The sequence below is a fragment of the Zootoca vivipara genome, chromosome 4 (genome assembly GCF_965207765.1).
Source record: "Zootoca vivipara chromosome 4, rZooViv2.hap1.1, whole genome shotgun sequence".
Lineage (NCBI taxonomy): Eukaryota > Metazoa > Chordata > Lepidosauria > Squamata > Lacertidae > Zootoca > Zootoca vivipara.
In genome coordinates this window covers 67,693,273-67,721,173 of record NC_142587.1, presented here as the reverse complement: position 1 = coordinate 67,721,173, position 27,901 = coordinate 67,693,273, and the positions used below count along the sequence as shown (strand labels likewise).

General features: G+C 41.4%; 1 protein-coding gene and 1 long non-coding RNA gene across 5 annotated transcripts; one reads left to right on the top strand and one right to left on the bottom strand.

Annotated features, from left to right (window-relative positions):
- IFT57 (intraflagellar transport 57) lies at positions 1 to 23,911 on the bottom strand. Of its 4 annotated transcripts, XM_088668083.1 has the most exons (12): positions 23,700 to 23,911; positions 22,043 to 22,083; positions 17,067 to 17,229; positions 15,115 to 15,233; positions 11,906 to 11,996; positions 10,732 to 10,800; positions 9,669 to 9,788; positions 6,874 to 6,945; positions 6,200 to 6,331; positions 5,838 to 5,900; positions 1,128 to 1,194; positions 1 to 378 (listed from the first exon to the last, which is right to left on the bottom strand). In XM_088668083.1, the coding sequence occupies exons 3-12, from the start codon at positions 17,184 to 17,186 to the stop codon at positions 197 to 199; spliced, it is 1,035 nt and encodes a 344-aa protein (XP_088524209.1). In that variant the 5' UTR covers positions 17,187 to 17,229; positions 22,043 to 22,083; positions 23,700 to 23,911; the 3' UTR covers positions 1 to 196. The 4 variants fall into 4 exon arrangements, with proteins under 4 accessions (XP_088524209.1, XP_034971779.1, XP_088524210.1 ...); XM_035115888.3 differs by lacking the exon at positions 22,043 to 22,083; XM_088668084.1 differs by lacking the exons at positions 22,043 to 22,083; positions 23,700 to 23,911 and adding an exon at positions 23,310 to 23,691.
- Positions 23,912 to 24,207: 296 nt separating this feature from the next.
- LOC148685983 (uncharacterized) lies at positions 24,208 to 27,072 on the top strand. Its single transcript, XR_015949648.1, has 3 exons — positions 24,208 to 24,435; positions 24,695 to 24,749; positions 25,566 to 27,072. It is a non-coding gene; the product is annotated as an uncharacterized LOC148685983 (long non-coding RNA).
- The last annotated feature ends 829 nt before the right edge of the window (positions 27,073 to 27,901 follow it).

The following is a 27,901-nucleotide window of genomic DNA, read 5'->3' as shown; positions in this document are numbered from 1 at the left end:
TAATTTTTTATTAATACTTTTTATTTCCTTTTCTTTTTTTACAAAAAAGTGTTGTGTAATAAATCTTAGACACAAAATGCAATATGACTGCATTTATACAGACAGATCTGTAACATTCTATGCAACATGAGATACATAATGTAAAAAAAAGTACAAAATCAGATTTGCCTAGAATAAAAAAGAAAATCAAATAAATTTAATAGGTACCAACAATGGAAGAATCTGGAATTACAGTAGCATGCATATCTCTAGTCATATTTGATTTTTCTTTCAGCTTTGACTGGAGTAATGTGTGTTCTACCACGCCAATTCGTATGTCCATCTGAATAGTTTCTTGCTTCAGTTTGGTTAAAGCTTGTTTAATTTTGACTAAGGGAGCTGTTAAAAAAGAAAATGCAAAACAGTACAGTTTCCTGTTAGCTTTCCACACAATGAAAGGTATTGTTTTTTCTTCCTAATTTGCTCTCTTTGCTAATCGGGAGAGAGACTTAAATGAACAAAAGAATGACAATACTCTGGAGGCATGATTTTATGGATTCATAATTTCACATAGAAGCTATATTAAAATGAGGTTATCACATTTTTGACATTTTGGATCTCAAAACGTGCATTAAAGGGTACATACATTTTTTTAACATAGTTATAATGACAGAATTACATTTTGCACTGGGGAAGGAATATATCTTCTACAGATTTATTTTTCTGTACACGCTAGTACAGATTCAATCAGTTTCTCAGAGTACCAGATGCAGCAGCCTTACAAATCCTGAGGCTAAAGCTATACACAAGACGTTTCCCCCCCCAAGAATGTGATGCAAGCCCAGGTAAGGGTTTAGGCTTATGCGGATTTTAAAATGGAATTAAGCCACAACTGACAAGTCCTATATGCTTTATCTTTTTACCAGCTGTGAGCATACCTCTCGCCATATGAATGATAGAAAATGCTCAATTAATCACTCCCTGTCTTCACAAAGGCCCCAGCACAGGGTTTCACGGCCCAACAGGGCAGGAAATCTTTTGCAAACCTGCCATTCTGGGTTTGTTGCTCTGCATTAAGAGTTTTTGCTTATTATGCTGCTCAGAAGGTGGGAGTTTTGTCTGAGGAAGAACCTGAAAGGCGAGCTTACCTCCATCAGTCATACTGCTTCCCTTTTCTTCCATTTCCTGCTTTATCTTCTCTAATTCTTCAGTTATCTTAAGAGAAACATAAGCAATGAATCATTTGCAAAATCTAGAACACTTTGAAACCAAAGATATCTCCACTGGTTTTACAAGGAACAACCTGGATTTAAGCACTCACAGAGACATAAAAAGGTGAGAGATGGGAGGGTTCATTGTTCTCTGTGTTAAGACAGGCATAGGCAAACTCCGACCCTCCAGATGTTTTGAGACTACAATTCCCATCATCCCTGACCACTGGTCCTGTTAGCCAGGGATGATGGGAACTGTAGTTCCAAAACAGCTGGAGGGCCGGAGTTTGTCTATGCCTGGGTTAAGATGTAATTGTGACAGAGGGCCCTTTATTCTTCTCTTCTTATGTTTCCATTTCTCTACTGTCTTCCTTTTCTTCTTGTTTTTTTTTCCTTTTCTTATTTTTCTTCTCTAGATTATTTTGGCTTTTATTGTATTTTATATTGAAAACTTTTAATAAAAATTGATAATATTTTTAAAAAAGGTTTCCCGCGATGCCACTACCCTAATTTTTTTAGTCTCATGGCTTTTGTAAAAGGAAGATTCCCATGCAGATTTTAATACTATCAGCCTCAGAATAATTTAAATACAAGCCAAAAGTAAAGTGACCAAATACCATCATTGTGCATGGATAGCCCAGTGGGCTAGAGTGTGGTGCTGATAATGCCAAGGTTTCAGGTTCAATCCCTGTATGAGGAAGCTGCATATTCATAGCATGCGGGGGGGGGGGGCGCTAGATGATTCTCAGGGAACCTGCCAACTCCGCAATTCAATGATTATGATTGATTAATCTCTCTAGGATACTAGGATTAATCTCTCTAGGAAAGATGGAGGGCACTAGGAGAAGGGGACGACAGAGTACAAGATGGTTGGACAGTGTTCTCGAAGCTACGAACATGAGTTTGACCAAACTACGGGAGGCAGTGCAAGACAGGAGTGCCTGGCGTGCTATGGTCCATGGGGTCACGAAGAGTCGGACACGACTAAACGACTAAACAACAACAGGATACTAGTTGCTGATTGTTAAGTGCATGTCTGAAATGAAGAATGGCTAAATAATATATAATTATTAAATATGTTAAATAATAAAAAATAATAATTTATTATTTATACCCCGTCCATCTGGCTGGGCTTCCCCTGCCACTCTGGGCGGCTTCCAACAAACATTAAAATAAATCAAATATCACAGATTAAAAACTTCCCTAAACAAGGCTGCCTTTAGGTACTTTCTAAATGTCAGGTAGTTGTTTATCTCTCTGACCTCTGATGGGAGGGTGTTCCACAGGGCGGGTGCCACTACCGAGAAGGCCCTCGGCGCTGGACCTCAGTGTCCGGGCAGAACGATAGGGGTGGACGCTCCTTCAGGTATACTGGACCGAGGCCGTTTAGGGCTTTAAAGGTCAGCACCAACACTTTGAATTGTGCTCGGAAACATACTGGGAGTCAATGTAGGTCTTTCAAGACCGGTGTTATGTGGTCTTGGCAGCCGCTCCCAGTCACCAGTCTAGCTGCCGCATTCTGGATTAGTTGTAGTTTCCGGGTCACTTTCAAAGGTAGTCCCACATAGAGCGCATTGCAGTAATCCAAGCAGGAGATAACCAGAGCATGCACCACTCTGGTGAGGCAGTCCACAGGCAGGTAGGGTCTCAGCCTGCGTACTAGATGGAGCTGATAAGACAGCTGCCCTGGACACAGAATTGATCTGCGCCTCCATGGACAGCTGTGAGTCCAAAATGACTCCCAGGCCGCGCACCTGGTCCCTCAGGAGCACAGTTATCCCATTCAAGACCAGGGAGTCCTCCACGCCTGCCCGCCTCCTGTCCCCCACAAACAGTACTTCTGTCTTGTCAGGATTCAATCTCAATCTGTTAGCCGCCATCCATCCTCCAACCGCCTCCAGGCACTCACACAGGACCTTCACCGCCTTCACTGGTTCTGATTTGAAAGAGAGGTAGAGCTGGGTATCATCTGCATACTGATGAACACCCAGCCCAAACCCCCTCCCAGCGGCCACATGTAGATGTTAAAAAGCATGGGGGAGAGGACAGAACCCTGAGGCACCCCACAAGTGAGAGCCCAGGGGTCTGAACTCTCATCCCCCACCACCACTTTCTGAACATGGCCCAGGGGGAAGGAGCGGAACCACTGTATGACAGTGCCCCCAGTTCCCAACACCTCTAGACGGTCCAGAAGGATGTTATGGTCGATGGTGTCAGAAGCCGCTGAGAGATCCAGCAGAACTAGGAAACAGCTCTCACCTTTGTCCCTAGCCCGCCGAAGATCATCAACCAGTGTGACCAAGGCAGTTTCAGTTCCATGATGAGGCCTGAATCCCGACTGGAAGGGATCCAAGTGGTCTGCTTCTTCCAGGCGTGCCTGGAGTTGTTCAGCCACCACTCACTCAATCACCTCACCCAAGAATGGTAAATTTGAGACTGGGCGATAATTAGCTATATTTGTCGGGTCTAAAGATGTCTTTTTAAGAAACGGTTTAATGACCGCCTCTTTCAGCTGGTCTGGGAAGACTCCCTCACAGAGGGAAGCATTCACCACCCCGCAGAGCCCATCGCCCAGCCCTTCCCGGATCACTTTTATTAGCCAGGATGGGCAAGGGTCAAGGAGACAGGTGGTCGGTTTCACTCGTCCAAGCAGCCTGTCCACATCCTCGAAGGTAACAGATTGGAATTGATCCCATAGAACATGACTAGACAGGGCTCTGGCACTCTCCCGCCCTGGGCCCTGCTCCCACGGTGGTGTCTACCTCTTTCCGAATCTGAGCGACTTTATCTGCAAAAAACTTTGCAAAAGCATTGCAGGAGATCTTGGGGTCCTTACCAGGCCCCGATGACAAAGGTGGTTCTGATAGATTCCAAACCACCTGGAACAGTCTCCTGCTGCTGTTTTCTGCATATGCAATGGAAAAAGTGAAGAAGGTCCTCTTTGCCGTCGCCTGCCACTTGGTAGGCTCGAAGTTGAGCTCTAGCCCGTGTCCGGTCTGACTCAGAACGAGTTTTCCGCCACCGACGCTCTAACCGTCTCAACGACTGTTTCATCACCCTGAGCTCCAGGGAAAACCTCCGGGCTCCATGCAATCGGAGAGGGCGCTTCGGAGCCAGACAATCAATAGCCCTGGTTAACTCCACATTCCAGCGGGCCACCAGAGAATCAGCTGAAAGACCATCAGCAAGGGATAAAACATCCCCAACCACTCTCTGGAAGCCAATTGGATCCATTAAGTAGCGGGGGTGGACCATCCAAATCGGTACCACCTCCCAGCAGAGAGGAAGGGTCGCGGAGAAGTCCAGTTGCACCAGGAAGTGATCTGACCATGGCACTTCTTTTGTTTCGCTTTTACTTAGTGTCAGATCCCCAACATCCATAGAGGTAGCCTCTATGTAGCCTCAGGATTAGTATCATTTTGCCATATTAATTCTATATCAAAGTTTGCATAACTGAAGTGGATCTATCCAGGATTCTGTTAAAAGTGAACTAAACTTGGTGGAAGTTGCCCTCCCAGCCATGCGAGAAGTGGGGAAGGGAATGGGAGAGCACAAGGTTTCTCCTGGGCTTGTTTGGGCTGCCCATGTATTGGAAAACACAGCCAAAGAGAGGAGGTTATTTGGCTTTTACAAGGGCATTTTGCTTTATGAGACACAAAACGCTAATAGATATTTTTTCTGAACTTCTGCCCTCCTGTGAAAAGGGTCATTTTCCATCCTCACATTTTGTGGAAAAAAACCTCAATGTGTGCATTAAGCTAAATGAACTAACAAATTATTCTCAGCCCAAACTGATCACTTTGAAAGATATTGTTGCCAGTGATGTGTGTTTACTCAATACTATCCCAGTTGGATTTGTTTCATATACAGCCAAGTTTTTCATTTACTCATTCCATGATGGTTACAGGCAAGGGCAGAAAAGAAAATATAAATGTTCACGAAATCATGACAGTAGTGCAACCAAACCATTATTTTGCAGTTAACTGGAGGTCTTGAATTGGATTCTGTTACTTTAATTACCTGCTCTTACAGGAGCCCTGGTTAAATGAAGGCTTCATACCTATTATTTCTTTATTGTGCCAGGACTGGCATGCAGCCAAGATGAATATGCATGCTTTTTCACTTTTCCATCCGGTATCATCAAGAATGCAAAATGGATTAAGGGAACAAATTCCATTAACTGTGATTTGGTGCAGATGAAAACACTCATCTGTGGCCCATCTTGTCATACAAAGTTATGCACTCCTGTCATTTAATATTAGTCATCTCATAAAAATGAAGATTAAAGCTTAGTGCTTATAAAAAAGTAATTTGAAAAGGAATGGTAACTCATTCAGCCTGAAAAACTTTACGGAAGTCAGCAAAGCAAACCACTTAACTAAGGAGTTAAGTGATATTACCTCAAATGAGAGAAATGCCTGATGAACTAGATTGATTAAGTCTTTGCTCTCAGTTTGTTTACGATTTCTAAAATACCAAGTCTGTGTCCTTACTTGGGAGTAAGCCTTAGAACTACTAATTGCATCACAAGCGTACTAGATGAAGATTGAAATGCTTGTCTTGTCATTATTTTCAGATTTTCAGATTCTGGAGAGAAAACACACACAAAACATCTGGACTGTAAAATACCACTGAGAAAAGTTCTACCTCAGAAAGAATTCTAGCCCGCTCTGTTACTCCTCCACTTCCTTGTTGATATTTCTCTTTGGCCTGTGAATAAAAGGAAAAAAACTTTTTTAACCTTGAGAGAAAAATGAAGAACCCCTGCAATATGTCCTATTCCACACAAGCAACTTAAATGAAAGACTTGTACGATCTGATCTATAATCAAAAGGCCATGAGAGCAACCTAGAGAATTCTTTATGTTTACATCATTAATAGCACATGAGTAAAAGTCACAGCTTGAGCTTTAACAGTAGAAACCTAGAGTTAATGGTGAAAGAGGCAACACTACAGCCTCTTAACAGCAATCCAAGACTACAGAAAAACAAAGATAGTCCGCTTGTTACCTCACTCAGAAGTGCCTGTGCAGAACGATACTCTTGAACCAAATGCTCCAGCTGGTTGTTGATATACTTTTCTCGACTGCTCACTTTTTCCAGAGTTCTGCTTATTTCATTGTGAAGTTTGTCGAGGTAACCCTGTCAGAGTTTGAAACAGGTCAATTCTCACTGAAGGCTGGCAAGGATATAAAAATCTACTCAAGAGCTTGGGCATGCCCAGTAGGACTTCAGACTCTCTTTTCCATTGACCATCAGGTTCTGATCCCATATGCAAGCAAACTTTTGGAAGTTCTCTCACTTTCAAAACCAGCTTGCATAGCTCTTTGGACCATGCCAATGCATTACTGAAGTAACATAGAGAGTTGGCGGGGAAAATATTTCAACTGCTCCTCCAAAACTAGATCCAAAGTTCTTAAGCAACAGCACTTCTGTTGCAATTCAAGCTTGCATGTACCCCAAACTTCCACTGTATAAGAGGAGTGACAGCTAACTGAGAAAATATAGCACAGGAGGAAACCAAATGCCTAGCAGCAGTTCATTTTACTAACTAGTGACTCAGAAGCACTTGAGACCGCACATACACACAAAGGGGAAGTTCTCCAATGAGAATCCCCTGAATGGTCACATACTCATAACCACCTCCATTGTATGTGAATTACTTATACGTATCAGAGACTCACCCTGGTATCTTTTAAAGCACATTCAATTCCATCTTGGTGCTGGTGCATTTGATCTACATGGATTCGCCAGTCCTGCAAGTTAAATAAAAAGGCTTTATACAAGTGATATGCAAGCTTGTGATTTACTTCAGACCTGTCAAATCATGGCTTAGCAAGTTTGTGGCACACTTGCAAAAGGTAGCATGATTCAACCTTTGGATTGGTGTCTTAAATATTATCTAAATATATGGGGCATCTTCTTTTTCCAAATAAACTTCTGAACATCACTGTGCAACTGTTGGATAGAAGCGAACACTGTCTGCAAATTGTTGTTTGTGACGATTCTTGTTCCAGAAATAATTGTGCTCTGAGCACTGACATTAATTCCAACTCCACTCCTTCTGATACAAGAAAAGAGGTTGAGATTGCATTTAATATACAATCAAACCCTTCATTGCAGCCTTCACTACAGAATAGTTCAAGTTTAGCACTAGCAGAATTTTAATCACTTTGAAACAACATACAATAGCAAGTACCAGCACCAAGAGATCTCTGAAGGGAAAAGGACTGGCCAAGAGGAACACACAGCAGGCAGCATAAGAGAAGCTCTCCCAGACATAGGAGATGGATGCATATGGACATAGAACTATGCTGTGTTGGAGATATCCAAATGTACTAGCTAGAGAAAAGGTGAGAGAAGAATAATAAAGGGGTTGCACAGCTTCTCTAAGAAGCCTCAATGTGTATTACAACACTTTAGTCTTACAACAAGTCATCACATTACGATAGAGACAGACTGCTAGTGCCTTCCATAGCTCAGTGGAAATATGAAGCTAGATTTCTTATCTCCAAGCCCAACACTCTAGTCGTTGTGCCACAGTAGATGAACTTGTGTGAAACACAAAAACAAGAAGCTTATACTTCTCTCAAACAGCAGATGAAGCGTATAAGTCTGTGTCTAAGCTGAATACTCGACTGTAAATAAAATTTCTCTATACTTAGGTAGAAGGCTAGGCTAAACCTAGAGATTTTTTGTATTTAGCAGCATCCAATCATGCTCGCACACCCCTGTACACCAACCCGCACTCCTAAGTGGGACAGGTCAGACACAGGTTGACCACCTCATGCCCCGTTTATGAAAACAAGGTCTCTCAGGAGGAAGCTGAGATTGAGGGAAATAATTCAAGGTAAAAAGGAATCATTGCAGGCTTGAGAAGAGGAATCCTTAAAGCAACAGGGAAGCTACAAGATTTTAGCAGATGTACTTGGGATAGAATGTGGAAGAAAGAAGAGCAAGACAAGAACTGTATTTGTTGAAAGACTGAGGTGAAATTAGAGAATAATCCTTTTAAAATCTGAAATTATAACTCTGCTGCTGTCATAGTTTTGTATAGACTGTAAGAAAATGTAAACTGATTTCAGCACTTTTCATTTGGTTATTTTATCTCTATTTTTTCTATCTACATTAGTTGAGATAACTGCAGCAACCATGAAAACGGTAGAGGTGCATGCTAAGAAGTAAGCTTGTATTTTTATATATTTGAGAAACAGCAGCAGTCACCTGGCATCATATGGGATATGAGAGGAGTATCTGAAGACAATCCCAAGGTTCTTATGCCTTCCAGACAGGATGTGGGGAGAAAGATGGAGGAAAACAATTTGGATAAGAAGAAGAGCTCCATCTTCAGAATGTTCAGATTGGAAAAACCCATCAAGGAATCATGAGTAAATGTTAGCAATATATTTAAACGTAGCTAGATAGAAGTGAAAAGTTACATGTAGGTGGATAAATGACGGTAATTAGACTCATGTATATGGATGAATACAGCCAGAGTGTTCGTGTTGAGGAAGGAGAGTAGAACCCTGACAGATTCCAATGAAGTCTACTAAGTGTGAACAGAAGAATACAGTCACACGTGTGTGTGTGTATAATACATGAACAGCAGAGCGATCAATACTACTAAAGACAGCTGAATCCAAAAAGAATACAGATGAAAAAGAGGCCCTTAGATTTGGCAGTAATAAAATCAACAGGAATCCCTGATGGTTTACATTTTGCTTCAAGCAAAACAGATGCTATAGGCAGAGAACTAGATGGAGACTGGAGGGCTACACCAGGAGAAAGCTGATATAGCAAAATGGGGACAGTAGAGCTCACCACAAAATGCAGAAGTCAAAAATGGTTTGATGCCAACTGTCCAACAGCTAGACTAATTTGGAGACAGCATCATTAAAAACTGCTCTCCTCAGGAGAGGCTTAACCAACATAAATCAGAACATCCAAGGCATGGGTAGTCAACGTTGTGCTCACCAGATGTGGACAACTCCCTTCATCTGTGATTAGTGGCTATGCTAGCTGAGATTAATGTGGTTTGTGGTCCACAACACCTGGAGATAACTACGTTAGCTACCCCAATCTATGTTTAAATAGTTGAGGGAATGCATTTAATGATGCCCTTCCAAAAACGATTTGTTTATACATCTGCACCACCTTCAATAGGATCATTACATCTAAAAACTGTGCAAACATGTTTACGCTGGGTTTCAAGTACTTTGCTTGTAGACACTAATCTATTTTAAGTGCTCAAATGTCAAGTAGCTTTAAAATAGCACTTCACATTTAACTGTGAAATTTTGCAGAAGAAAAGGCAACTAGGATCTCTAAATCAGATTTGGAAATGACTGTTTATGATCGTTTATAATGTGTTGATTACAGTCTAAGCCTTTAAAGACACATGTGAGGGAAGGTCATTTCAGGAATTTGGGTTACTGCATTAGGTCCTAGTCTGACACTACAAAGCACTGTCCTTACTCACCTTATTATCAGTTCTGATTGTGACTTTCAACTGTGGTAGTACCCGTTCCACTTCAAGGTTCCACTCAGCTGCATCTACTGTGGATTCTAAAATCTCTTCTTGCTTTGATTCAATCATATCCTATCAAGAAGTTTACATTATGCATTCATCAGCAAATGATGAAACTGCAAAATGCAGTAATACCAGAGAGAACACAAATTTCAAGATCTGCAGTGCCAGCACAAGCATTGAAGATGATGCATACCAACATTTAAATGATTACTAATTCACATTATTATTATTATTATTATTATTATTATTATTATTATTATTATTATTATTATCTGCCCATCTGATCGGATTGCCCTGACCACTCTGCGTGGCTCCCAACAAAGTATTTAAAACACAATAAAACCTCAAGCATTAAAAACCTCCTTGTACAGGGCTGCCTTCAGATGTCTCCTTTGCCACCACTTGTAAAAGCCATCAAATAATTAACACGAGGAAACTCCTGAAATTAGCTTTTGTATTACTTAAGCACAAATTATAATGCTAGTTTGATAAGTTAGCATGTGTATACTTGATTTGTAGGAAAGTAAACAAAAGAGTTATTACAATGATGTCTTTAAAGACTCTATGTGATGCATAATTCATTGTGCATTCTATAGCTATAGTCAAATTAAACGTTGACTGACATTGTTAACACAGTCAAGATGCAATTCATAACTACTACTGCAAACTTGTAGAATTTATGGTACATGGAATTGATGGTATATTGTAGAATTTATGGTATATGGTAGATGGACTAAGCTGTCATGTGTGCTTCCAACGATGCATTAAGTGAAACTCAAAGTGCAGGCTGAGGCTTTCCACATCTGCTAACGCTTGTGCTTCAAACACAAACACACACACACACACAGAGAGAGAGGGGGGGGGGAGGCAAATGGCTTGAAGAGTGTGGACATCCTTCAAAGGAGTGTGAAAAGCTGTAGAGCAATGCAGCAGCAACGGGCACCATGAATGAGCAGAAGTGTATTTTACTTGCACAACAGCACAATGTGAACTCAAGAGAAAGAACACTTACCGATTTGTAAGTTTGTGCCTTCAAAACATTCAGATCAATGTAGTTTTCTTCATTATCTGTCTCTTCTTCCTTAAGAACATAAAAAATATCGTTCAGCAAGAAATGCAGGATTGTGTTTTAAAAACAGTTTCTGAACTGCATCACAACCGTTGCCAAAGCAAAAAGGGTATTATGTACTGACCCTGGGATAGCTCAATCAGTACAGCATGAGACTTAATCACAGAGTTGTGGGGTCAAGCCCCACATTGGGCAAAAGGATTCTTGCATTGCAGTGCACTAGATGACACTCATGGTCCCTTCCAACTCAAAAATTCTGTGATTCTACTACCCATGGAGCTTGCGTTAAAATATCACTGGTGGTTGGCTCACATAATAAATTTTGCTCCATGTATGAGCAATTCTGGACACCCACTGTACATGTATTTAAATGAAAAAGGCAACATGGCAAGGAAACCGAGCAATCATGGATGCAGCAGGCAGAAATTCCTATGATTATGACAGCTGGAAATTTGCTGCCACATTAACATGAAGTGTTGCAAGCTATATCAGTCCTTTTCATTCTATATGCTAGCTTTCGGTTCATGCAAGCATGTGTCAGAGAATGGTTTGGGCTGCTAATATACAGTACAAAACATCTAGAGTATTGAACCCTTTGATTTGCAGCAATTTAAACTACAATTTTCACAATTGTTTAGGCAACAATTCTAGCCTACTCTGCGAGTTTCTAAAAGTCCCCCCCCCAGTGGCAACATGAAAAAAGGGGATCATCCAGAATGAACACTACCACCACACTCTGCTGCCATATGTAGAGAAGCCTAATTCATAGCTGCCAAGTTCTCCCTTTTTTAAAGGGAAATTCCATTATCCTGAATAGGCTTCCTCACGAGAAAAGGGAAACTTGGCAGCTATGCTAATTGGCTTTCTAAGTGACAAATCTACAGTACTGAGCATATATTAGATCAACAAAATATCCAGACTATACTGCTACTTTCTCAGACTGACTACTGAACACTTCTTAATTCAAGACAGTACTATTACAGAAAGAGCTAACAGTTCTCATAAGCATTTCATGTGGAACACAAAATTATTCCTTTACCTCATTTCCACTTCCTAAGAAAAGTGTTTTCACATTTAACAATAAAATTAATGTCAACAAAAAATTACCTATACCTACCGCAATTACTTCTTCGACTTTATTAAGGGTCAGTTCAGCATCATCTTCTGTTATTGCTTCTTCTTCTAGCTCCTCTGTTGGATATGTTGCCCTAAAACAATGAATGTAAGGCCTCTGAGAATGTTACAGCAGATATAGACAAACAGACAGAAAGACAATGTAAAAATGCAACTGTTTTGAACGCAATGCTAGGCAGTGATATGGGATAGACAATCTTCTGCTGCTATATTTTTCTGTGGAAAGTTTCTAAAAATGCATTGTTTCATAAAATGAATTTGAAAAATATGAGATCCATCAAATTGGGCAATTTAAAAGTTGTAATTAAGTTTTTCAGATGTTTATGCCTAGGAAGCATCTATGCAAATACAATAAACATAAATGTATAGCTTTTTGAGTGTGCTAAAATTAGTATGTTAATAGTTTCAGTGCTTTAATTTCTTTTGCTTAGAAATCTAAATAATGTAAGGAAAGTGTATGCTATTGAATGGCTATTCCTTAATTTTTTTATAAGCATTCCGGGGGGGGGGGGATTTCCAAGCAAATCATTGAGTTGATTTGAATATAATGTTTAAACTAAATTGGTTTCTTCTCTTAATCAAAGACTTCAGTTCAAATACGTTGGGCTATTGTAAAGCTCTCTGAGATATTTATGCAGAATGTAAAATTAACATAATATGCTATAGCTTTATATTAATTATAAGCCAAACACGCCAGTCAAGCAACGCTAACTCCCAATCCATGTTGCCAGTGTGTGTGTGTGTGTGTGTGTGTGTGTGTGTGTGTTAGGATGTGGAGGTTTGCCCTTAGCTATCTCTGCTGGGCTTGTTTGTGTGTCTGTGTGTGTGTGTGCGTGTGTGTGTGTGCGCGCACACATGCTCCCCCAGTGCACAGGGTCTCCTGCATTCATTAAAAGCACAGGCTGCTGACAGGCAACTACTGGTGTAAGGGCCTGAAACAGGCTGTGAGGGGGTAGAGCAGAGCCAGCCATGGATCTGCTGGATCATAAGCTACTCCAGTCCTATCTGCTGCATCAGCCTAGAATTGGTGAAGCAAAATCTGGGTAAAATACTCCCCTCTTTGCACTCTGGCTGGTGGTAGCAACAGGGCTTTGGATGCAGCTGTGGGTCTGCCACTCCTTACAGCCCACTGTTCTCCGGTCAGGAGTATTGCTTCCTAAATCATATCCTGATTTAGAGCATTGGGAAGCCCTTTAAAAACACACACACACACGCCTACCTGCCTGCTTGCTTGCTGCTGGCCTACTGCTCTTTGGGCCATGGTCTCAAACCAGGACCTTTCAAAGCCCGAGTCCTCCAACCACAGCAGTTCTGAGGAAGAGACTGATTTATTCCCATGTAGGTCTGTTTACACCAGAGCCTTCCTTAGCCCCGATAAGAGACCTTTGCCACCAGATTTGGATGGCTAGACTATAGATTTCCATGGGGATCAAGAGTGTCTTGGGAGATAACCACAGCTGGAAATTCTGTTACCCCAAAGGAAAGATCGGCTGCAGCAAAAGGCACCAATCTTGTAACTAGCCAGTAGGCAGCACTCAGGGATGGGGTGGGGTGGAGCCTCCAGTCAATGACTACCTAGCCCTGCTGTAAAAACCCAGCCAGTTGCTTCAGGATATCAGTGAAACAGCTTGGAGGTTTTGGCTTCACTGGCAAGAGCACCATCCATGATCTTGAACCCACACTTTGGATTAACTCCAAGGTGGCTTTGGAACAGGAGACTACTGACCTTACCTTGCTTAGGCCATCACATTTGTGGTGGGTTTTCCTTTTAGAATACCAGTGATTAACTTTAAAAGGGAAACAAAAGCAGCTAGTTTGAAATCCGCATATAAATATTTCTATGCAATGCTCAACAGTGCTCCTTTGCTATGAGTCATTGCTATTTTGAGAGGTGACAGAGACACCTGTTGTGGGGAAAAAAATCCAGCCCATGTCATGTTAATTTTCATCAAATTCAAGCACAGTCCATTAAAAACAACATTTGTGGGATATCTGTTAGCCAAAACCATCAACCAATCTACACGGTGGATCATGGGAATATCTGCTTCTTGGTTTTGGGATTTTTGCAGTACTTGCAGTTGCCAATAAAATCTTGAAAATTTAAACCAATTTGTTCCTCTTTTGTATATTTGACGACTTCTGCATGCATCTTTAAATGATACTTTCTGTTTTCTTTCTCTTTTTAAATGTGTACACCACTTTCACTGTCTGCATGGCCTGGTATACATTGCCTGGTTTGTATTGCTGCAGCTTGCCTTTAATTATTATAGTATTGTAGCTATTTTGTATTTTAATAGCACTTGTACTGCAATCTTTTTGTAAATGGCTTTTTATACTGTAGTTTAAATGCTTTGTACATCATTTTTAGTACCCTTGTATGAAAGAGGCAAAGAAATATAATAAATAAGATCTGGTGTGTGTGTGTATCTGTAACTGAATGAGGCTGACAAATGTTATCATTTCCCCAGAGAAGGAAGGAAGGAAGACATTAAGAAACAGTGTGACCTGCCCAGTAAGCTTGACGCTGAGCAGAGATCTAAAATCAGAACCTACAACTCATGTTCTTAAGCACTGCCTTTCACCAGCACCTGTGATACTATGAGCACTAGCTGATTGTTTGCAGAGTTGTGGCTACAGTGTGTGTGTGTCTTGGGCATGGACAGTCCAGATTCAAGTCTCTGCTCAATCTTTCCACATGAAGGTATTGAAACAAGCAAGTCTATCTCAGCCTTAACCTATCCCACAGGGTTATTGAGACAATAAAATGAGACAACCCAATATGCTCCACTTAAAAGTTCCTTGGAGGAAGGGTGGGCTAAAAATTTGAGAGATAAGACAGTCATGGAAATAGGTGGCCTTGCTAGGGAGAGCACTACAGTTTACCAGCATCAAAAATACTATGATTCACATGGTAGGAAAACAAAACATATATGTAATAGAGCCTCCATCATGAGAAGGACATCTAGGTTTCACACAACAACTGAGTATAAAAAGTGACTGACTGTGAAAACATACAAGAACAAAAACTGAAGTGGTGTGGAAACTTAGGTATGTATCTCAAAAGACAGCATTAGAAGATGATAGTTGGATATGACCTGCTTGCAGTGCTCTGGCTCTCTCATTTTATATAATTAATGCCTGAATTCCCAGAAAAGAAGAAATGTAAGAGATTATCTTGTTAAGATAGGATACCTTTTCCATGCAAAGGCTGTGTACTTTAAGGCTTCTTCAGCTAAACAATCAAGAACATAGCATGCTTGCTCTCCATAACCTGCCTTTAACTTTGAAGGAGGAAAATCCACAGATCTGCCCTAAAACAAAGATAGATATCATTACCAGAAATGCAAAATCATTACATCTACTAACTACATTTCTTCATTCACAAAGGGGTTGTTTGTTTGTGTGTGTGTGTGTGTGTGTGTGTGTGTGTGTGTGTGTGTGTGTACACAGCACCAAGAAGCAAAAGTTTGTGTGAGTGAGTCATCACATATGCAACCAGTTCATACATTCAGCTGGAAATATCAGGTGATGAGAAATCAAGTGTTATACATGCATGTATGAACCAGACCTCTGATTGCTGCAATCATGATCCACACTGGCTTACATTAGAGTTTTCTATTTGGATGTACTGTCTAAATGTGAGCATGACAGCCAAAACATTTAATAGTTTCTCATTGGCTTTTAAGAGACCTTTCCTGGCAATAATCCATAGCTACACTACTTGGATTGGTGCTTACTCAGTTTCATCTTTGATTCCTGGAATTACTAAAATTGCAATTTATTCAGAATCTAGGTGAACATTTTCCTCTCAGTACTAGTCAATTCACACACCACACCAAATGGTAGTTAAATCAGCTTAACTATGACTGGTAGGATGTCCAAGCTGAGAAATTATGGTACTGAATCGGTTGGCAAACCAAAATTAGAAATAATAGTTTGCAGTGGGTTTCCCAACTACGGGTAGTGCTAACCATGATTTGGTGTGATGTCCGAATTGAGAAGTCATAGTTACTGCCATCACTGTGCCTCCAGAAGCTTGCTGCACCATGAAAGAAAATTAAAACACAGTTCTAAAATATGTATGTTTGTCTGCTGTACATTTGGAATTGCAATGCATGATCTCAGTTTCAAGCTATGCTTAATTCCAACCACATTTTGATATATTGTTTACATGTAGCCAGAGGATCACTTAACACATGAAAAAGTGTCTGCTCGGGCTTTATTTCTAAGAACTGAAAACAGCATGAGAATAAAAAATTACTGGTATATTCAGAACCAACTCCCCCACCCACTTATTAGAAGCAACACTGAAATGAACTGATGTTAATCACTCCCATACAAAGCAACTGCTGTTGCATCCACCCACCTGCTCCAGAGGAGAGACAGAATCACTCTTGTTCAGGAGGAGGCGGATGACAAGGCCCTGTCATTTTTTCCACCCTGCAACTCTATATGACAAATTGCACCTGCTGAAGTTCCCTCTTCCACACAACTATTCAAGGAACAGGAACCAGTCCTGTCTTCCATCTGGTTGTCCTAACAGTAATAGTGTTGTTTGGTCTATTTTCTAAGAAAACTTCTCATTTAGTCAAACTCTGTATCAGAACATGCACACACATTTGTGCAAAAGCTTTCAATAAACTAAGTAAGAGAAGATAAGCTCAATTCTTAGTCACCTTCCTTTTAAAAATATAAATTCAACTGCAGTATACAAGCATATCTGCTGTGTTTTCATTTCCATTTGATCCTTAAAAACAGCTCCATTTTTCTCTCCTCCTCTTTTTAGTTCCAAAATCTTCAGTAATCCAAAATGCAGCCGACCTAATAGAAACTCAGCATGATTACTTCCAAGTAAGTGAAAAGATGGGAAATGTAGTTTCAACCACAGAACACATACAGTGTGACACTTGGGTTGTATTGATGAACTTGGGTGTTTGACAATCATGATTTAAAATCAGCCCAACCACACATGATAAGAGTGACAAAACATATCCCTGGTCTGCAAAACCATTGTAGCTACGTATTTAAAAATCAATATAGTTCTACTTAAGGATCAGTTTGAAAGAACTAGCATATAAGTCACCTACAAAGTGATTATGACTGACCAAAAAATTTCAGATATACACAAAATATGATCCACTTACAAATGACCGCAGTTCTGATAGTATGCTAGATATTGTTGCATTTGGGTCATCGTATTCCTGTGGCTGCTCAAAAGGATGCCCTGCTTTATTAATTAGCCAGGCAGCAAGGGTGCAGAACATGTAGAATTGTTCACCTGGGTTAATGGGCAATGCAAAGTAGTGCCTGTTTTAAAAGGGAAAAAACAAAGATTAGCCTCCCTATATTGAAAAATCTTGTCCTTCTGGCTAACAGAACTTATCTGTATTACTATAACCCTCTATGCCCCCAAATTGCTTTTCTCAAGGATGACATTAGGGCTGGTATTTCACTGACAAGTAATTTCCCCAAAAGATGTGCTATTTTCTTTGCAGTACTTTCAAAATGTTATGCCATAACGAGCCATGACTTCCATTGTGTATGTACACCCTGCAGATAATTAATTTGAGTCAAAAGCTGTAAATGCAATTCTCAAGAGTATTAGAGCTGAGCACTTGAGAGTTCAAAAGGGATTTGATTATCAGGTAGTTTATAAAACTTTTTGCAGCTTGACCCTCTATAGAAGTACACAGCAGTTCAGACAAATGCACAATACTTCATATTGTCAATAAAACAGAAATTTACTTTAGAAATATTGTTACAAATAAGAAATGTTCAAATTGGGGCATGAGGGGCACATTTGTTGGCATCCGTCTGTCTTGAGAGACAGAGAATGTGCCCCTGGTGGTAAAGGCAAACCACTGTGTTAGAAGCACCAAAGTGACTTTCCTGGACAGTACTGTGTATGGAGGTCCTGGGCTGCCCCAGTGACAAGACTCCCCTCTCATCCTTGCCGATATGGTCCAAAAGAAGGCAGAGTTATACATCTGGCACCAGCTTGATGGCAGGAGTTGCCAAAAGGAGGCGTGCAAGATGTAGCCCTTCTCCTAGATGGGCTACAGTCCCAGGCTGATGAGCCCCAGGCTGATGAGCTTTCCCTCTGCAGCACATGCAGAAACTGCCTTCTTGACCACTGGACCTACTATTGATCTTGTCCGCTCGATCCACCAGAGGCCTGTGTTTGCATACAGAGAAAGTTCCTAACTCACTGAGGGTTTGAGACCCTTCGGGCTCCCTCACCTGGTTTAGTTGGCCAGTCGAAAGCATTCTCAAGGTGTGGCCACTGTCACATGTTGACAGCTTCTAGGAGCCACAAGTGAGAGCTGAGTGCAGGGTGGGGACCAAAGGTGGACAAACTATCCCCAAAGCAGCATTTTCTACCCTTCCCCTAACTCCCCATACAGGTATCATTTCCTAAACTACAGTGTCCACAATTTATAAAGCAAAAAGAGAGATTAAATTTGGCCAAAAAAGCATCCTCTCTTAAAATGAAGTTCTATCTGCTAAGTTCAAACAGCAGCTTTGGAAGTATTTTGAAAAAAACTGTTTTTTTGGCTCACTTATGGATTCCAGGGAGATGGACAGTTGATTATTTTAGTACTAGTGACTATTTAAGGTATTCGTTTAATTTTAACTGAATTTTAACAGAGTATTTATATTTGTTTTAAAAATGTACTGTTACCGAGCCTAGGCCTTCAACATGGAGTATCCTAGAAACTTAAACAAGCAGTTGTTATTGGACATAAAATCAAAGAATCTTTCTAAGATGTATAACTTACTGCTGGAATGGCAAACAAAGGACGAGCAGACAAAATCGGTAATGATCAAATGGGCTAAAGATGTAGGGCATAACATAATGATGGAGGAATGGGAAAGGTTGTGGAAAAAATCTATTAGGTTCACTGCATGTAATGTGTTGAAAGAAAATGTTATGAAAATGATGTATAGGTGGTACTTAACTCCAGTCAAATTAGCAAAAATTTATCATACATATGATAATAAGTGCTGGAAATGCAAAACAGTGGAAGGAACATTTTACCACATGTGGTGGACTTGCCCCAAAATAAAAGACTTCTGGGAAAAGATTTATAATGAATTGAAGAAAGTGTTTAAAAACACTTTTAAAAAGAAGCCAAAGGCCTTTTTATTGGAAATAGTCGGGAAATAAATACCCCCCAAAAATGTCACATTCTTTTTATATGCCACAACAGCAGCCAGAATTTTGATAGCAAAGAATTGGAAGACTCAAGAAATACCAATGGTGGAAGAGTGGCAGATGAAAATGCTGGAATATATGGAATTAGCTGATCTGACAGGGAGGCTTCGCGACCAGAGAGAAAAATCGGTGGAAGAAGATTGGAAGAGTTTTAAAGTTTATTTGAAGAAATATAGTATTGTAATTAATTAGTAAGAAGCGGATCTTGAAATACAAATAATGTTGTAGCTTGGGAACTGGTTTTGTGATGAAGGAAAATATGAAAATATGATAGACAATGGTTTAGTTTAGAATTAAGAATAAGTATAATTATAAAACAGGATAAAAGGACTATGAAGTAGAAATTGTTAAAGAGGATTAGCAGAGAATCTCAGTATGGAGGATCTGAGGAAGTCACATCACAATGATTAGACAAGAGGTTAAGTTTATGAAATTTTGTATTTTCTTGTTGTTGCTGTTATTGTTTATTGGTTTTTGTTATTTGTTGTGTTTTGTTCTTATTAGATGTTTTTTAAAAAATAAAAAAATTGAAAAAAACAAACTTAAACAAGCAGAATGAAACAAGAACAAAATATTAAAACTCTTTAACAAAAATGAGGAAACAAGAAACATAACACACAGGGTACATTAACATAAAGCCCTGCAACTGGAATGTTTGGGGACAGCATACCAGAGGCTACGCGAGGGGTCCAATAATCAAACTCCTTAGCTGTGCCACCTTGGAACTTGCACAGCAAACAATTAAACCACCAAGCGACCTTCCACCATCTGGCCAGGCCTGCATGGTTTTGAATACGATAGTGCAGCTACTGCTTTTATTATATCAAATGTAGCCAATATCATAATACAGTGGTACCTCAGTTCTCAAACGTCATCTGGTCCGGAAGCCTGTTTGGCTTCGGAAATGTTTGAAAACCGAGGTGTGTCTTTCCATCAGTTGCAAGAGCTTCTTGCACTCAGGGGAAGCCGCATCGCATGTTTGGGTTCCGAAAAACGTTGAAAAACAGAAGCATTTGCTTCCGGGTTTTCGGCGTTTGAGAACCAAAACGTACGGCAATGGAGGTGTTTGGGAACAGAGGTACCACTGTATAAGCAAGTGACACCTTTCAACATGCCAGTGTTTTTCTTTTTGGGGAAAGTATAAAGAGTTCTATAAACTTTAATAACAATATGTACTTTTGCAGTGACATTCTTCCCGAGAAATAGAAACATTGACTTGTCTCTTTAGGCAATACTTTAAACTCCAAACTCCCAAATCCTGCCAGTATCTTGAGAACAGGATACTGTATAGCAATCAGTAGTATTAGGGGAATCTGATTTATTCATATGCAACAATATTGATTCAATTCTCATATTATGAATGCCTTAAATATGTAATAAAAATGGATTAGAATTTATTTCAAAGAACTGAATATCCAGTTTGGGAAAAGAAAGTGTTTAATAACTTTACCATTTCATTAAAAGCATTTCCAAATTAATGCAAGTTTTCTATTTAAACTGAAGTAATGAAACTATACGACATATCTTGGAACTGTTAATTGGCAGATCTGCCATTTTTGCCCACAACAAATCAAGTCTGCAAATCAACTACACCAATATGCTAGTGAATAATATTCTTTTGAAAATCTGCTAATTTTTGGCACAATCCAAACCCTGGATGCTGCCTGGTGGGGCTTAATGGAGCAGCAGGGCCACCCATCCCTGCTGTGCAAGCTGGCTGGGGCAGAAAGGTAGGGGAGGACAGGCACATATCTGTGCCAGCCTGGTGTTGGTGCAGCAATTAATCCCAGGTGGGGGTTGATGCCATTATATAGACATCAGTGAGGCTGCATTGAGATCCAAGGAATCCTGGACTGGCTCAGCCCCATGCCACCCCAACACCCCATGGGGGGAACTTTCCAGTCACCCACACATTAGACAGGCAGAAAGAGGAGCTCTGAGCCAGCTGAGTGACACTGGCATGACTCTGCAGGCAGAGGCTTGCAGGGGTGAACAGAGGGACACCTCTCCACAATTCAACCCCCTCCTCAAGTCTAGGGACCTGGACTGCCCCCTTGCGTGTATACTAATGTGTCTGGTGCAACATCAATGCTGATGCGAAATCATATTTTCTTCTGTGAGCCAGAATATATATTTTTATTTCACAGAAGAGAATAGATGATTTGATCTGGACTGAAGGGAATGCATAAACTGTAGTTTCCTAGTTCAGACACCGCAGGAAACTAGTCTTAAGAATCAAAGACAGCTTTGACAGAAGTGGACATGGGAGGGGAGGTGGGAAGGGGCAAAAGGAGGACTACACAGGTCATTTCAAAACAAACAACTATGGTTTGTTTATCAGGTGATGGATAATGATGTCTGGAACAAGCCAGCATCTCATTTTGTATTTTCATCAACTATGCTTTGAATATAGCTCAGCAAGGGTGAGAACAAAGGCTTTATCTTGCACAACATAGAAAACATTTTAATTATAGCTGAGGAGTCCTAGAAGTTGTAACTTTCACTGATGAACAACAAAGGACTAAAATGTGTGCAACAATAACTGATGCAGTGAGGTGCTATGAAGAGTTGTTCAAGAAAAAGCATCATCTTCTTAACCTAAAACCTCATTCAGATAACAATTAGTTTGCGGCAGTGCAATCCCTTATGTGTCTACACAGAAGTTCTGAGTTCAATGGGACACTCCTAGGTAAGTATGTATAAGTCAAGTGTACTACATATATTCTCAAGTATAAAGCCTAGGAACATTTAAAAAGAAAGCTTGAACACTGAAACTGCAAAAGTTCTACTCTGCACAGCATTTGAGCAACATACACAAGTTCTCTGAACACAGCTTTCATCCAAACTGCAAAAGGATTGACACTAACAGTCAAGCTGGCAAAAAGCCTAATTGGCAACGCTTACCTAAATTAAATTATTCCAGGTTTACATCCACTCTGCAAGAGCTACAAGAGGAACGATATGAACAAATCAGGCTGATTAATGAATGAATACTATTTTGTATTTTCTTTTATCTGTAGATGAAAAGAGTGCTACAATTTGAGGATGAAAATAAAACCCCTAAAACTTGACTTTGGTACTTCAAAGATGTAACAGACTCTAGTCAGAGCTAGAGCTTAAATTCCTGCAAAACTTTCACCAGTCACAGCACAAACAATTCTGAGCAACAATTACCCTTAAGCAGCAGTAATCAGTAAGCCACAGTCTGATAAGGTTCACATTTTATAACTTAAGATCCAATAATAGTGTCTCCCACTAGGAACTACTTATCTTTGATGTATTATAGAACACTAGAATTTATGATGTACGTATTACAGACCAGAACAAAGAACAGGTCCAATGTTCTCCAAGGATCAGTCTTAAGGCTACAGATGAGGAAAGCAGAACAAAACAAATGGAAGCAGGATACACCAAAGGTATAAGACTGCAATGAACAAGCAAGTTCTCCCCTCATAAATACAACCAATTCTGCTGACTCTCACATAGAGAATATGTGCCTGATGCACATCCAATGTACAATCTCAACACCACTCTCAAACACCAGGCAAATTTAGGTCTCTGCCATTACAGGACTGAGCACTGTAAATGGAACATCTCAATGTCTAAAAACTACTTATGCACGCTAATTAAAAAAAATGACATTGTTTCTTTATCAGTCTGAGCGGAAAGACCTTTCGTCACCAAGCAAAATCTCAAGAGTTCATCTAGAAAAGTTCCATATTAACACTGGTAGGATCACAACCCCCTGCTGCACTAGATGGCACACTTTTATGAGCAGATTCCTCCAAAGAAAAAGTTCTCCGCCTTGTAAAATTTAGAAGGGCACTAATGTCCCAAAACGCATATTTATAGGGTGGTATATAAATTCAATAAATAATAATAACAATAATACACCCATCATGTTAAAAACAAAAATCACCAACTCTTGCAGCATAACCACATGCATGTTCCATCAGAAGGAAGTTCCACCAAGTTAACAACATTTTAAGAAAACGTGCAGCCGTCACAGTCCTAACTCATCCAAAATGCAAGTTTTTAATAACTTAGCTTTTCAGGGGCTGCAGAAGAAAACGCGTGCCCTGGAAAACGCACGAAGCATGCAGACATGCAGCACTAAACCTATGCATGTTTTATCTGTCAGTCAGTTCTCTGCTCCGGCGGAGTTGCTCACCCCGAAGAGAGCGCGGGCACAGAGCCGCAGGACCCGACGGCCCCGCTCTCCAAACAACATTACTCGTCCAGCACAACTTCAGCGTGCGCAGCCACCAACCGGATCACCTGCAGGGGGGAATGACAGACCACCAGAGTTCCCATGGGGCAAACTCAACTGTCAGCCACCGAGACCAACCAGGGGCAGGGCTGACCCAGCAGGGCGCGCGCGCACGAGTGAACCGTCCCTTGCCGTGGACACGTGTACGCCTCGCGGGCAGGGCCGAGCCTTTCACTCTTCGGCCGGGAGCTTACACACACACACACACACACACACACACACACAACCCCAGCGCCGCCGCCGCCGCCCGGGCTGGTGGACGGGAGCGAGGCCCGCCTGGCCCGCTTTTACCTGGAGGGCGGCCTCATGTTGTGGCTCCGCAGCGCCGCCTCCTCCTCGTAGTTGAGCAGCTTCAGCTTCTCCAGAAGGTCCTCCATCATGACGAACATGTGGTAAACCGCGCCGGGCCCCCGCTCCATGGCCCCCACCGCCGCGTCGCCTTCCTCAGCGGCCGCCATGACCATCCCTCAGCCAGCCCGGAGTTGCCCAGCACAACAACACACAAGCGGCGAGGCCGGCAGCGGCGGCGTAGCCGGGGAAACAAGCCCCTCCCATCCGAACACTCGCCCGCCAATCTCCTCTCCCCTGGTGCTTCGGGCCAATCGTTTCGTCGTCGTCTCATTGCGCGTGCGTAGAGCGGCACGGCGCTCCCCTCTCCCAGTCGCCTCACGCGTACGCCTCCCTCCGCTTCGCCTCCTTACCTCCCTTTTCGTTGCCAGGGTTCGCGAAAGGGGCGTGTCCTCGGAAGCGGAGTCACGTGCGCTCAGGCCGCTTCGCCAGCTGCGATGTGGCAGGCAGTGGCGCCGTGGCATTAAAGGGGCCGAAGGAGGGAGCCGTTTCTTTTCGGTCACGGCTGAAGGGAACTGGTTAAGCCCTTTGCGCGTTTGTATGCGCAAAGGGCTTAACCATGCGCAAAGGGCTTAACCATACACACAGAGACGAGTGTATGCATCGCCGTAAAAAGAGGAGACGCGTAGCACACACGAACCCCGAAAAAAAAATAGGGTGCACAGATTTGATGTGCGGGGTATAAATCAAATTATTATTATTATTACTACTACTACTAATTATTTGCACGAGCTGCATTTTATTCCCATATGCAGATTTAGAAATCATGACTGTAATTTAAATATACTGGTAGATGTACCGTATTATGTATTTCATTGTAATAGAGAGGTAAGCTGTCCAGGCAGGCACTGTTAGCGTGCAGTTTTCAAAGGCCCCTGCTCTCCCTTCTTACTATGCTTCTCTCTCCGCATTTCCTCTCTGCCTATGGAATGTTGCAGCTGAAATACCATGTAGTTTTGGAGGGAGAGTGACAGTTGAAATGAAAAGTTCAAGGTAGGTATTTTCTTATAATGCCTTTATGGGCACATCTAAAGCATAGGAATATAATTTTACATGTCTTAGACTGCGCAGTGAGCTAGCCTGTAAGTCCATCAAACAAAGTAAACTTGCATAAGATTGCACTATTAAAAAATAGCCCCGATTTGCAGAAAAATGGAGATACAGACGTACATACACAAAATTAAAGCTTAAACCCATGCTTTTTAGTGAATATCAGCCGTCAGTAGGCTAATATAATTCAATTGGCATTGGAGTGAATATCACTTGACACTACCAGCAATGTATGTAGATGTCAATTAAAAATGCTAGTTGCACATTTTTCTCAGCATCCAGAGAATTTTAGGAGCTCTTGAGGCATCAGACCAATTGAATGCCATTCTCAATTCTAAACATAAATTTCCATCTGGGGCTTGGATGTGTGTTCTTTCTGCAGTTGACTGTCAGAACATGACAGTACTGGTTGGCATGGTGCCAAATGACTTGGTTCAGTTTCTTCTTTGCTGGAAAATGGACCATATATTCTGCCAAATTTCTGCTTGGCCAAGTCAGTGACATTTGTTGGCCATCTGCATATGATAGCTAAACTTGCAGATAGCAAACCCCTGACTGCCTTCAAGAATAGTGTTCTATTGTCAAGTCTCCATGAGCAAAGGATGCTTTTCTAAGATCATATTATGAATGCTTATCAGTCATGCTGTTAATAGGCTAACATGCTGTTCATAGGTTTTGTTTTATATAGAAACATTGGGAATTGCCTTATACTGTACTAAGTCAGACCATTGTTCCATCTTGTTCTTACTGGCTTTCCAGGGTTTCAGAGAGACATGTCTCCCAGCCCTGCCTGGAAATATTGAAGATTGAACTCAGGACCTGCACACAGAACAGATGCTCTACCACTGAGCAATGGCCCTTATTAAGGATACAACGTTTCTCAAGAAAACAAATGGCTTGGGATGGCTGGTAGATGTTTCACTAATGGCAGCTAATTTTTGTAAGATGGCTTAATGATGCAGAGTTTTCTCTGGAATCACCAGAGAAAACACTAAATGAATCCCCCAGCTGAGCTCTTTATCAGAGGCAAGAAAAGCCTTTCAGTGCCAACCTGGGCAGAACTAACAGCTACAAACATCAGAAAGGAAAGTGAAACTAAATAAAAGTAGCTGCTTTGCCCCTGTCGGATAATGTCAGCGCTATTAAACTGTTTAGTTAGGCTTAGAGAACATTCCCAGATGTCAAGGATATGTCAGGATCCAACAAAAGGCATCACTTTGGAGAAGGCGTCACCCGCTCCAACTAAAGGAAAGTATCTGGTTCAGTTCAAGGTAACAACAGAAGCAGTTTTTAAAGCAGAGCGAGCTAAAGTGTGAGAATAAACTGAAGGCACCTTGGGATGCAGGTACTTCTTGCATCCACACACACATACTGTACAGGCAGATATACCTTTGTGTACACACTACCTCTGTCCTTAGCTGTTTAGATCAGCTGGAGTGCGCATCATCTCCTCCACACTCATTAAATGTTCAATTAAATGCACAGGGTGCATTGCAGCCCTTTTGCAGCCCTGGGCTCTGCCTACCCCAGTGCTCTGTGTGCTTTACTTTTACAGTGGTACCTCGACTTACAAAGCCGATCCGTTCCACAGCGTTCTTCATAAGTCGAAACCTTTGGATGTCGAAGTGTCCATTATGTGCATGCGCGAAGCGCAATTTTGCACTTTGCACATGCACAGAACACGCGCAGGGCGAAAATACGTCCGGGTTTGCCGACTTCGTAAGTCGAAACCTTCGGAAGTCAAGGCATTCGGATGTCGAGGTACCACTGTATTTAATTTCAACCTTTTTCGCTGCCACTGTTAAAATATGGTTGGGTCTTTGATGCCAGAAAGGTTTGCTTGGAGCATATTAGACCTTCAAACCACCCCTGTTCTACATACATATTTAGAAATAAATACTTTGAACATGTCTAAAGTCTCCAGCGATCTCTTCTCCAAAAGGAAGTGAAGCCTTAGCACCGCTGCCCCTGGAACTTCTCCCAAATTTGGGGCAGTGGGAACTTTGGGGTTTACTGGTGTCTCATCCCCTGTCCTGGGCAAACAATAAACCAGGGCCAAACTGTACAAGACGATCTGAGATTTCTGATTTATTTGTTTTTTAAATAGTTGGGGCAGTGGCTCGGGGCGAGACCATTTCCTCATGCTATTTTCCACTTCAAAATACTGCTCTCCAGGACTTGTATGTTTCCATATGTAGGTCAAGTAGCAGCAGCGGGGGTGGGCAATTTTGATTTGGAAAATGACATAGGGTGAAAGAGGTTTGAAAAACCCACCTCGCTTTGCGCTATGGCCTCCCGGGGGCTGCTTTTAACTCAAAAACCATTGATGGCAGGAGATGCAATCACAGATCTCTCACCATTTGTCTAGCTGAGCCCTAAGAATGAGTATGTGATGCAACTGAAGCAAGGATGATGCAACTGCCCCTCTCTTCCCCTTAATAATGTATTTTTTTAAAGATAGAACGAAAAACATTATCAGAGCACCAACATTTAAGCGAACAAACAGTTCTTCCTCTGCACCATCGCGTCCAGACGAATAGTTCTACTGGCAGGTTGCATTTGCAATTTGGGAAAGAAATGCACCATTTCTCTCTCTAAATATTTATATCTTTCTGCATTGCCTTTTAAAGGCTGTAGAAAAGTAACAGGGCAATTGTCTGGAGACTATACCCTGCCTTGGTCTATTCTGGTAATGACAAAAGCAATTCACTGGAAGAAATGTGTGCCGCCACCATTACAAGCAAGATCAACTCCTGGATCAAAACCCCAAGTACAAAAATTGAACAGCCCTTTTTTCATGCAGAAATCCCTGAGGAAATGTACGTGCAAACACATTAAAATTGCATAGCCCTCAGCTGAGTGACAGCAGCTTGTACAGCTGTTATTGGAACACAACTCTGGATACAACAGAAGCAATAGTTAAGCCGGGAAAACTGATAGCAGGCTGAATACACCTTAACTGCATTATACGTGTTGGCAATCGCTGCCACACACCTTGGGCTGTACATATCGCAGCATTTCAGGGATTCGGATAAAAGGAATGTAACTCTGGGAGTAGTGATACAGGAAGCACAGTGCACAGATTTTGGAAGGAA